The sequence below is a fragment of the Lampetra fluviatilis genome, chromosome 1 (assembly GCF_964198595.1).
Source record: "Lampetra fluviatilis chromosome 1, kcLamFluv1.1, whole genome shotgun sequence".
NCBI lineage: Eukaryota > Metazoa > Chordata > Hyperoartia > Petromyzontiformes > Petromyzontidae > Lampetra > Lampetra fluviatilis.
The window spans coordinates 37130087-37142380 of NC_136275.1; the positions used below are offsets into that span (position 1 = coordinate 37130087).

The 12294-nt window shown below is 43.6% G+C and overlaps 1 protein-coding gene across 4 annotated transcripts in view; it reads left to right on the forward strand.

Annotated features, from left to right (window-relative positions):
• Window positions 1–12294, forward strand: part of LOC144935211 (mitochondrial Rho GTPase 1-like) — a 38154-nt gene that overhangs the window by 3104 nt on the left and 22756 nt on the right. For 2 of the 4 annotated variants that reach the window (XM_078861725.1, XM_078861745.1), the window contains 11 exons: window positions 175–227; window positions 1364–1472; window positions 2613–2714; window positions 4058–4156; window positions 5082–5190; window positions 5653–5773; window positions 6563–6647; window positions 6763–6908; window positions 7954–8054; window positions 8704–8834; window positions 11983–12066. In XM_078861725.1, the coding sequence (XP_078717851.1) occupies window positions 175–227; window positions 1364–1472; window positions 2613–2714; window positions 4058–4156; window positions 5082–5190; window positions 5653–5773; window positions 6563–6647; window positions 6763–6908; window positions 7954–8054; window positions 8704–8834; window positions 11983–12066 (1140 nt within the window). The remainder of the gene's footprint in view (window positions 1–174; window positions 228–1363; window positions 1473–2612; window positions 2715–4057; window positions 4157–5081; window positions 5191–5652; window positions 5774–6562; window positions 6648–6762; window positions 6909–7953; window positions 8055–8703; window positions 8835–11982; window positions 12067–12294) is intronic. The other 2 variants (XM_078861735.1, XM_078861754.1) reach the window with 2 other exon arrangements.

A 12294-nucleotide genomic window follows, 5' to 3' on the forward strand; every position in this document is an offset into this window, starting at 1 on the left:
CAAGTGCAATTTTCCGTAATGTTTTTTCTTTAACCATTTATTTTTTTTCGTGTTTAATGTACACCCAATTCATTATTTGGTTTGCTTTGATATTTATTTTTTGCTAAGCCTGCACTGAATTTATATCATGTGTTTTTGTAAATGAATATAATGAAATATTTGTTCTTCTTTTAGATCACAAGTAAATGGGTTCCTCTCATCAATGAAACTATTGAGAAAGATGAGCGGTGAGACACAAATGCATATGAGCCCAGCTGTGAATATGCCCTTGTGGTATCATAATAAATTGAAAATACCCCTTTATTTATAATATGCTGATTGACACCACATGTTCAAAGTTGTAAAAAAAAACATTCCAGAAAAATAATTGTGTTACTGTAGTGGAATGCAATGTTGCATGGTTTACTACTGTGATTTTCTTGTCTGCTATTCATCATTGCAAAGTGTTATTCCGCTTGTGTGACTTTTCTCTATGTTTCTTGTGGTTCGGAAATAGTTGCTTGCCAAATTACTTGTGTTTGTATTTATGGTAATCTGTGCATAAGGTGTTCTACATTGTGATTGGCACCTATTCTCAGACTTGACCCACAAATGCACTTGCCATTATATAGTGACTCATCGCAGTTTTTGTTTGCACAATATAGTTGAAAGTATTGACTTGCATTTTCTTCATACAATAATAATGCCCTTCATGAACCAAGAATGGTGTCACTCAGATACTTTTCAGAAGGTTCCTGCATTGAGATGTTTGGAAAATTAATATATTGAGAATGTGATACTTTGTGAATGTACGCACTTTATTGAAATTCACTCAACTTTAGCTTGTTGCTATTTGGAATGTTGGAAGAAAGCAATGTTCCTGGAAAAAAATAACATGTATGAGGGGTAACACTGAAATTTCAGATATACATCATTGCAAAGATAGATTATGGAACTAATTGCAGTCCAAAGTACAATATAGCCAATCATTCTGTCATCAAAACTGTCCTTCCTGCCTTGTAACGTACCATAAAAAAATGTCTCCTAAAATATGATTGCTACCAATGTGCAAAGGCACAACAATGCATTGATCACCGCGTTTGTCATCAATGCTGCTTTGGAGAAATAAAACTATCCATATGTATATAGTAGGCTTAAATTTAGCGCAGGGAGACAGGGGCAGAAACTATTATTGTTAGTCCATTGCTGCATGAGGACCTCCCCACACCTGAAGCATTGTTATAGGTATACATTATTTGTTTGAATATTTTTTTACACAAGTTGGGTTTGCATTACTGCCAATGTAAATCGCTTGATTTTTTTTACCAATTCTAAAGGTATTGATCATATTTTTTCCCTGCCGGGCCGTGACGGAATTCCACAGGATTCCCATCATTCTGGTTGGTAACAAGTCTGACGTGGTGGACCACAGCACCATGGAGGCCATCCTGCCTATCATGAACCAGTACACAGAGATTGAGACCTGCGTGGAGGTAACGCATACACCCCGTCTCCGACGCTACCCACGCGTCCATCACTCTAGCGCTTGGCATCATCAGCCATTCGCAATCAACTTCTGGATGAAAGCCTCCTCAAGACGAGCTTATGTTTGATGGTCCCTCAATGTAGCAACTGGTCCACCACCGATTTATTTAATCTCTCCATTTCTACTGTCGATTTTCTCTCAATATGCATTTTCTCCTTTGGCTGCCGTATTCTCCTTACGAGCAAAGTGCTTTGCCTATCACAATTTTCTAAATAAATTACACTGAGATTATGACACCTGCGTCCCATGTAACCACGTGTGTGTTTGCACCCACACAAATGCACGTGTTTGTTTAAATAAATACTATCTTTTTAGATATATAGATGTGTTTTGTTTTAACATACATTTTTAGCTTTGTTAACGTGAGTGAAAACAAAAAATTAAGTCAGTCGCTCAGTCAGAGCACTTTTAGAGACATCACAAAAAATATTGCGAACATCACACATTGTATAGAGCAGGGGTCCCCAACGCCCGGGCCGCGGACCGGTACCGGTCCGTGGTCTGTTAGGAACCAGGCCGCACAGCAGGAGGTGAGCGGTGAGTCCGCGCGTGGCCCGCCCCCATTGTTTTATTTACCACTTCTGTCCGCGCCTCTTTCCCGCAATGCGCACTTGTCTCCGTCACAGTTTTAGTAAGCTCACAAACTAACCCTAGCCAAAATGAGTAACAAATGAACGTCGCTGGAGAGCTTCTTTGAAAAGGAGGAAAGACCCAATGTTGTGGACCGCCAGACTGCTGTTGCCAGGACCCATTGTTGTTGGGCCCCAGTTGCTTTCTTCCGGCATTTGCTGCGGTGTTGCTCTCTCATCTTTCCTATGTTGTCTGCCCTGATTCTCCCCACCACTATCTTACTACCTTCCTGTAGTTTTTGTTCATTTTCGTAAAGTCTTTTGAGATGCAATTTCATTTATCGCGCTAGCTAAATCACTGTATTGTTGTCACAGTTTTTCAACGATGTAAAGCTCCTTGAGCCAAGGCGCTCTATAAATATAAAAATGAGATGCGATAATTGTGAGCAGGCAGTTTTTGGCAAAATGACCAATGAGGTTGAACGGATGTTCAACCAGGCGCGTTCTTGCTTCCTCAGTGCTCAGCCAAGACGCTGAAGAACATCTCTGAGGTCTTCTATTACGCCCAGAAAGCCGTACTGCATCCTACCGCCCCACTCTACTGCACCGAGGACAAGGAGGTCTGACAGTTCCCAATTCCTCTCTTTGCCTTCGGCACCGCACAGGGTTTCTTCAGCTAAGCCGTCCGATTATTTAAGTAATCAAACACTGACTTGTATTGGTTCAATTTCTGGACTAATTGTAAAAGACAAAAATAGTGGAGCAGGGGGGAGAGTTTAAGCTATGTTTTCAAGTGTGACGCTGGACGGGAGGTGATGGACAGCGTTTTTATTGATTTTATCAGCTTCATCGGGCGTGTTACACTTGGCCGGGGCTTGTAGAAGCGGCTGCCATTAAATGAGCCCGAGTATTCGACCGCAAAAAGAGGAGACGTTGTCTTCCTATCTATTTTGGTACAAAAAATAAGTCTGTGATACATTTTTACAGCTCTACACTGAGAGTTGTCTCACACTGAAATAGTTTTCTCTCTTTAGCACAGTTGTGATTTGTAACTCTTGACAGCAACGCTAATTGTGTTTTGTGCCAGAATATTTTAACAGGTAGTGGAATGCGTGAACTTTTTTAGCCCGTGCCTTAAATACGAGTCCTTTTTTATTGTAAAATATGTATTTTAACGATGAATGACATGCAGAAAAATAAGTCTTAATGTAGTCTATGGTCGAAGCCAATGTTCTACTTATATAAACCTTGTTTCGTTATTTTTGTATCCTGCGCTATACCTATGTCCAAGTCGCCCAAAATGTGCCTTTCATCAAGTCTAGGAAACTAAGTAGCAGATTGAAGTTTGCTTTGGGCTGCAGGGCTATATTGTAAGCAGGAGATGGCAGTGCAGCAATATATATCCAGATAGTCCCCGAGTTACGATGGTCCGACTTACGATATTTCAATCACGATGGCGATAGCGATACGACAAAATTGTTAAATATTTTAAATTTCGCGCGGCAGGTAAACGCAGCAGCGTACGAGGTACGATGCTGTACGTTGGGAAGCTGCCGGGATGTACGCATCTCCCACCTTGTGTGATGCAGATAGGATTATTTCCTGAAAAAAACTTTCTAGTAAATTGCAGTTCATATAGGTAGGCTAAGAATTTACCTTGGTTTTTTTTACTTAACATTTTACTGTGCAATACAGTATTGTAATTAATAAATACATATAGTATATAGTTTATACAGTACGGTACTGTAAATTGCTCTGTTTTGCTAAATTATCACCATTTAAGACTCCTGGGTAGGCTAGGCCATCTTCAACTTACGATATTTTTGACTTACGATGGGGTCGTCGTAACGCATCTCCATCGTAAGTTGAGGACTACCTGTATACACGTGGCAGTTAATGACAGTGTAGAACAGTTACTGACAAAATCTTGTCTGAATTTTGTATGCATCGCTTCCATCCACAGCTGAAGCCAGCATGCATCAAGGCCCTGACACGAATTTTCAGAATCTCGGACCAGGACAACGACGGAGTCCTGAATGACACCGAACTCAACTTTTTCCAGGTGCTCGTCGATGGAATGTGCGATTATAGTAATAGGAAGCTCAGGTGTGAAAGTTTGGTGGCCTGTCGAGGCAAGTAGCAGCATAGGCTTGATGGTCAAATTATCATTGTCAGTTTTCACGTTAAGTAAATTAACTTGACCCATGATCAACATTGAATCATTCACAGTAATATACGAATGTCATGATCTATCCTTGCCTGTCCAACAATTCAATGAGATTTGTAGTCGTGATTCAATTACATTTGTATTTGCGTTGTGAATAATTTATTGTCCTGTTTGTGTGGTCATGCGCTGCATTGGGATCAATGTAGCAGCATATATTTATCAAAGAATTGGCATCAATTATAAATGTAGTTTATTATTATACATTCTTGTTGATGTGTATACGGTCAGCATAAGAATAAATATGAATTCATTAAATGTTAGTGTGGTGAAGTATGATCAGCAATCCTCATGACCAAAACGTCTTATGGAAGCCTTCATCCAGCATTGAATTGACAAAAGGGTGTAGATAATCCTCAATGTATGGAATGTATATTTTTTATAATATCTTCAGTTTATAATATCTTCAGGTGTCGTGACACGTGCCTTACAAATCAAATCTGCGATTGGACTCATACTTGCAACTTTGTATCCCTGGGACACGATGGGAAGGGGGGTAGAGTCAAGAATATAAGGCGTGGAAAAAATAAAAAGGTACTGGAAGAGAGAAGAGAAAGAATGGAAAAAATGAGGCTGTATAAGGGCCACGACGCTATACAGAGCAGCGTCTGTTTTCACGGAGTGGGGAGAGTGATTCGGAGTGTTAGTGGCCACACAGAAGTCATGTGATTTTTGGAAGGCTTGAACTGATTTAGATATAGAAATAAGTTTCTCACTCCTAATATCTTTTTTTGTTTATGCATTTGGAAACCGACCCACTCAGAGGACATGCTTCAACACGCCGCTGGCGCCTCAGGCCCTGGAGGACGTCAAGAACGTGGTGCGCAAAAACACGACGGACGGGGTGGCAGAGAACGGTCTGACGCTCATGGGTGAGATGCCTTTCACCACGCCATCATCCTTAACGCTTCCCAAATTCGGTTAAAAGTTATTGTGTTTGCTCTGTTTCTCCTTAATTAGGGTGGCGGGGGGGGGGTATGATAACTCTTGTAATGTTGAACCAATATGAAGCAAACTTAAGGATAAAGTTACTAAATTTATGTAAGGGTTGCCCAACTATTTGTATTATAAGCATAGCGAAAGGGACTCAGCAAATGTTCGATACTGTTAATCAAGTTGTTACAAAGTCAGCACACATTGGAGAGCGTTACATAATCTGGCATACGCATGCTTTTTTCCAATCTTCTTGTTTGCACCATTGGTTGGACTGCATTAATGCTTATTACAGCAGCCTTATAATGGCTTGCCATGTTGGAGCGCTTTAGAATCGTCATTATTCTGTTGTTATAATTTCATACATTGTGAACATTAACCCTTGAAATTGCCGACAACAGGGTTCCTGTTTTTGCACACGCTGTTCATCCAGCGTGGGCGGCACGAGACCACGTGGACGGTTTTGCGACGGTTTGGCTACGATGACGACCTTGAGCTCACGGACGACTACTTGCACCCACTGTGAGTTTTAGTTTTTCCACAGCCCCTGGGCTTTCTGTCACAAACTCAAAGCCACAAGGTAGCCTGTCCGACAGTGGACAACTCTCGCAAACGTAACTCGATCTCGCTTGAATGCAAGGCTAAGCTTTCACGTGAGTTTAACATTTAATTAGTGCATGGGTGGGTAACCTACGGCCCACACAGAATGTCAGGGAAAGTGCTATTAAGGCCGGCACTGCGCACAAGGTGTATGGTGTGGTCACCGGTTCCGCAGGGGCCACGAATGAGACCTCCATGACCATGTTGTTCACACACGTGAGGGGTGGAGAACCTACTGTACACAGGCTGAGATCACAACTTAATTTCATAAGCCGATGGCCACTGAGGCATACCACTTCGAAACGGCCCACAAACGATATTTATCTATCACTGCGAGTATCTCAGCTGCACTGATCGGGTACTCGAAGGGATTGTGTTTGACTTGGAAAGATTGTTTTTTATTTTTATTACAGTGCATTTAGTCAATTCTATCACTGCATGGGCCTCTTAATGCTTGGTCGACACTCATTATTTTTGCTGTTATTGTCCATGTTCGGCCCAGCAAATGTATTTGAGTCCTATTTGGTCCTTGGTAAGGTACAGAGTCCCAACTTGCTGCTGCATTAGTCCTACCCCCACATTAACGTGAACTGATATTCTTAGACAATTACGAACTGCTTGCTCGTGGCTCTAAGCCCTTGGCTCCGAGAGCCTCAGCAGTCTCAAGTTGTTTTATAAGCAGAGTCAAGCGAGTCTCTCTCCCCATGATAGGCTTAAAGTGCCCCACGACTGCACGACAGAGCTGAACCACAGCGCCTACCTCTTCCTGCAGAGCATCTTTGAGAAGCACGACCTGGTAAGGCACAGCGCAGCCTGCGGAAATCGATTTTATTCGGCGAGACGACACGTTGTCACGTGCCTAACTGTCGCATATTTTACATGGACGACGCGCTCTCGCCGTCTGCGGCCAGGATGGCGACGGCGCGCTGAGCCCCGAAGAGCTGAAAGATTTGTTCGGCGTCTTCCCGTACATGCCCTGGGGTCCCGACGTCAACAGCACGGTCCCCACCAACGACAAGGGCTGGATCACCCAGCACGGATACATGGCGCAGTGGACGTGAGTGTGTGTGCACGCACGCGTGTGTGCGCACTCGTGTGTGCACGCGTGTGTGCACGCGTGTGTGCGCACGCGTGTGTGCATGCGTGTGTGCACGCGTGTGTGAACGCGTGTGTGCACGCGTGTGTGCACGCGTGTGTGAACTCACACTGACTCACCCGGCATTGAAGCAGCATGGCTCATCCTGCAGGTGGCACCGTTGGATACGTTAAGAAATCTGGACACTCCGAGGGCTAACGTTAATGTGTCTTAGTTGTGTCCAATATTTGTGGATCGTCATATTTCAGGGTTATGTTTTTTTTTATTTAAAGCTTTCGTGACTGCAGGGATTCATATTTTTGGTTCTTTCGGTAAAGTCACGTGACTTTACCGAAAGAACCAAGAATATGGTTATGTTTTTCTTTAATTTCCTCTCGCAGGTTGATGTTCAAATCACTTGTCCACCTTAATGCCACATCATCACGTTCATTTAGGTTGTTACATGTTTCTGAATCATTACATTGGTACGACGCACTGATTAAAAACATTTCAACGCTTAGTTATGTTGATTTATCACCGTCAGCTTTCCAAAAGGGCTCCAACCTGCTCTTGCCCAGCTTTTATTTAATAACATTAATCCCGGTCTACTTTCAATAAACGTCCAAGGTGCACATACTCTCATGGTTTGTTTTACTTGTGTTCCTCCAATATATATATCTCCGACGTAGCAAATGTTATGCTTAGGTTTTTTCGGTAAAGTCACGTAGGTAAAAAAAATAAATTAATAAAAGCACGATAGCTGTATCAAGTGATACAGCTATCGTGCTGTGACTGTTCCACCTGAAGACGGAGGCTTGTGTTGCTTCCGAAACGTCGTGATTTTTATTTTATTTTTATTTTACTTTTATTAATTTTAATTTTTTACCTACGTGACTTTACCGAAAAAACCTAAGAATATGAATCCTTGCAGTCACGAAAGCTTCAAATCTAGAAGAAATGTAATGCTTCTGGTGGTTTTGTCATATGATGCAACTCGAGGCTGTCTGTGTGTGTCTCCCTGTGGCAGGCTCACTGCCTACCTGGATGTCCGTCACTGCCTGGAGTACCTGGGGTACCTGGGCTACCCGTTGCTCACTGAGCAGGAGACGCAGACATCTGCCATTGTGGGTGAGCTGCTCCGCTTTGGGTTGATTTGGTGCCGTAGATTCTGATTATCAGCATCATAATTGTAGATTTCTAGCTTCATAAATACATTCATTGACAATAGGTTATGTTGTACTATACTGTGCTCCTATGTTTATTATTATTATTATTTTTTTTTTATTCCTGAAATTTCTCCCCACTCGTGGGGTTTGCATGCCTGGTCCACTAATTCCTGTCCTGGGGCATTGCCACATCCACTCCACAGTCTTTGATATCCTGGATCACCACTTTAAACTACATTTTCCTAGGCCTGCATCTCAGCCTCTACCCTTCCTTGTGCTTCCATGTTCATCACCTTTCTGATGTGGTTTTCCTGTCTCCCGCCTTCAACCTGCATTGACCCAGCATGTTCAAATAAGCCCCATAACTGGCATGGCATAGGTAGGCCCTCATCCTGTGATGGATTTATTACAGCCCTTTCATATGTCCATAAATGTCTTCGGAATGGTATAAAGCACACCATAAGTTGATCCCATCTAGGAATAGCCATTCAATAGCACTTTCGAGAAAAAAGTAATTAGCCGAGACAAAACATTTAGCAACTTGTTTTTACCATGTGTATTACCCAATTTTTTTTAAAGGCCTTGAATTTGTGCGTTAACCTATTTTACAGTGATGAGGGATAAGAAGATTGACCTGCAGAAGAGGCAGACTCAGCGCAGCGTGTTTCTGTGCCACGTCATCGGCGCCCGCGGATCAGGAAAGAGCGCTTTCCTTCAGGCCTCCCTGGGCAGGAACATGGCCGTGAGTCCCTGTGTTCACCCGTCCCTCATTAGAGAGTGGTCCTTGCCTCTGCCGTGGTTGTTCTTGATCCGTTCAGTCATCGTGAGTAGCTCATGGACAATTAATGACATGTATGTATGTTGAACCGTTTTCGCACCGTACGTAGCCAACCGTGCTAATTGTAGTTGCAAATAGCCCTCCGTATGACATGGTAACGCCACTTCCCATCAAGGTATTTAGGAGAGTCCTGCATTGCATTTTAATTTTAAGATGTTTTCAGCCAATGAACCCTTTCCCGTTCCGAGATGTCTGCAAGTTGGAGGGCGGGTCCCGTTCACAGCTGAATCTTGGAACGCACAAGCCGCTCAGCCTTAATTTTATTTAGAGAGGCATAGTGCCATTGTTATTAAAGACATTGTCCTCGCCGCGGAGAACTGTTGCGACACCACCGCACCCGATGATAGCTGGCGCCAAACTTTGCCACACACCCTCCCGCATGGCCTTTTACTTTTGATTCTTAGACGTACGTTAATCGGAACGGAATCGGAAGAACGGGAAACGGTTAATGAGTGTTCGATACAAGTGGAGGAAACCAGAGCACCCAGAGAATTCCCCACGCGTGCCAGGGGGCAAGTCTCTATCGGCGTACAGATGGAAACAGATGCCAGTTAGTCCACTTGCTGTACTGCCTTCTCCTGGTGACCTAGGGTATGGTGCCTCGATGCCCACAGGAAAGGAGTTTCAAAACATACTGTGCGATCTGCCAACTCTCGCCTCTGCAGTGCTGGATTACAGGCTTGCGCCACCACTACCCATCCACTGGTTCACTCGCCAACATCGATGTGAATTTATAAATGCTCCAGATCGACTCCCCCACCATACGAGAGAAGGCTTTGAGCGGCTTTACAGTGTTTACTAAAAATAACTTGGGTGGATATACCGTGGCTTGCATATAACGGCATTTTATCGAGCAAATGGGAACAATTCCAAATCAAACTCTCTGAAGCTCAAACCCTGAACATTGCTCAAAGCAATGCTATATTGTTGTTGCTTGATATGTTTTCACAATGTGCAGAAATATCACGCACCAGGCAGAAGTGAATTGTGAACTCAAGAATTTGCTTCTGCTTTTTGGTGGTTTCAGTGCTCTTTTATTTCACCTTTTTTATTTCTATGCGAATATTTATATATATTAAAAGCAACTTATAATAAAAGCTGAATTAGCGCAGTATTTTAGGATAACAGTGCAAGTTCTTGCCTCTCACAGCAGGGTGCGCTACAACTCCTCTGTTTTGGATTGTTCGGTTGTGTTCCACGCACTGTTAAAACAGCTTGGTCGTAAAAACCCTTGTTTGTGTCTCCCAAATGGAGAGACACGTTGAAATGACCCAGAAACCCTCTGCTCATGTGTACTGGTTAGGGGTGTTTATCGATGTTAGAATCGATTATTGATTCCTAAAGTCATGGAATCTATAATCGAATCCAGTTGAATTTCACTCGCGATCAAGCCACTGTATAATTGAACGAACCTTCAAACCGCACGGTGCGATAATATTTGTTTAGTTGGTGGCAACCATCAGGCACCAGCAGTTGGCCTTATCAGTCACTACGTGGATCGCAAAGACACAGAAGCGTGCACGTACACGCAGAACAGGACTTAGATTTGTATTATTGATGTGTGCGGTAAATGGCTAATCCCGTTTTTTTCATTTGCCTTCTGCAATTATCTGGTCTATATATGATTTTGCATGTTGTTTGCAGCGCCTCTTTGCAGTACTTGTTTGTGGTATGTTGAGTGGTGTTTGTGACTTGTGAGCACTGGGGCGGGGGTTGCTGAACGAATGCAGCCGGCGACGATGACGCAAACAAATAGAGCTCGCATGCCCAGGGCGTCCGGCTTTCATCCCGCCCTCTGCTCACTTGCCAGCGTGCCTGGGGACACGCGCGCAATGTGGCGAGTGATGCCAGCTTACGTAATGCACAGCGCCTCTCTAGCCACCACTATCATAGAGTGAGCTACCGAACAAGTTCGTTTTAAACTAATTTGTTATAAAGGCCCACAGAGCTGTGTAGCTCTTTTTTAGAAGCAACCTGGCCAGAAATTATAGCTGAACGAAGTGGCTTATTTTGTGGAAATTTATAGTAGCCAAATACTCTAAACACATGTTTCTAAATGTGGAGGGAAAAACCAGTGGACCCAGAGAACATCCACAGAGAGAACATGCAAACTCCAACAGTACAGATGTCAGGGACAGGATCGAACCCACAACCTCCTGTATACCAGGCGAGGCAGTTAACATCTCACCACCAAGTCGAAAATCCAAAGCGTGGGGTGTTTTTCTGCGTCATAAAATCAGTTTTTTTATTTGTATCACTGATGAGCGTCATGCTTTGGGTATAATGGCCTAATTGAGAAGCTGTGCTATTATCTAAAATTGCGATGTACAAATGCATATGCACTGAAATGTTGCATGGGTGTTATCTGACCTCATACAAAACATTGGCTGGGGAATGATCTAATGGTCTATGTGTGTGTGCATATATATATGGTTTGCATTTGTAAAGCAGTTTAGGCTTGGCATGCTTTCCTAATCCATTCAAGGACGCGATGAGGTAATACACCTGTGTGTGTACATTAGTTTCATTAACGCATATGAAGTCAGCATTATCCCGTCACCACGTGTATACGGAGCACCATTTAACTATCTTATAGAGCTTTTTGTTACAGAGTATTGCATCCAATGTGAAGCCAGTATGCCAATGTTTTCTTACATTGTGCAAGCACACACCATTTGTCCACTGCCGAATGAGGGCCTCCCCGGGCTGTGAAGATGAGGAGCATTGATATGGGAGCATATCAATAAAGCACAACAACGTAGCCCCGCAGCGTATAATAACCTGCTGTGCGTTGCGGCCACCTGTCCAGGCACTAACCAGGCTCCATCGCTGCTCATCTTCCGAGATCTGATGAGATCGGGTACATTCCCGGTGATTTTGACGTGTACTTTTTTCAGTGAGGCTTTTTTTGCTTGACTACACAAATTCCTGAGCGCGTCCTGCAACTGCGGTGTTCAGTTCAACGACAGGGAACTTTGTGCTGGTTTTTTATCACGATGCATGAATTTACTGTTTTCCTTCATGTTTGTTTCTGCGTGTGTTTACCGTGCAGAAGCAGAAACAACTGAGAAGCGATCACTGTTCTTTCTATGCCATAAACTCGGTGCAAGTGTACGGACAGGAAAAGTACCTGCTGGTGAGTAATGGTTGTTCTCGCCCGGGTGAAAGTTTCTTCCCTTCCCACCGCGGTCTCTCCCTGTTCCACTCCCTCTTCCACTCCCTCTTCCATCCGTCCGTCCCTCCTTCCCAAACACCTTTCCGGGGTGATTCACACGAGCGGCGTCGGGCGTAGCGATTGCACTGGTGACCCGTGTGTGCACCTGCTTAATCATCGCCGGATGCTTTGAGTAATGACGAAGGTGAT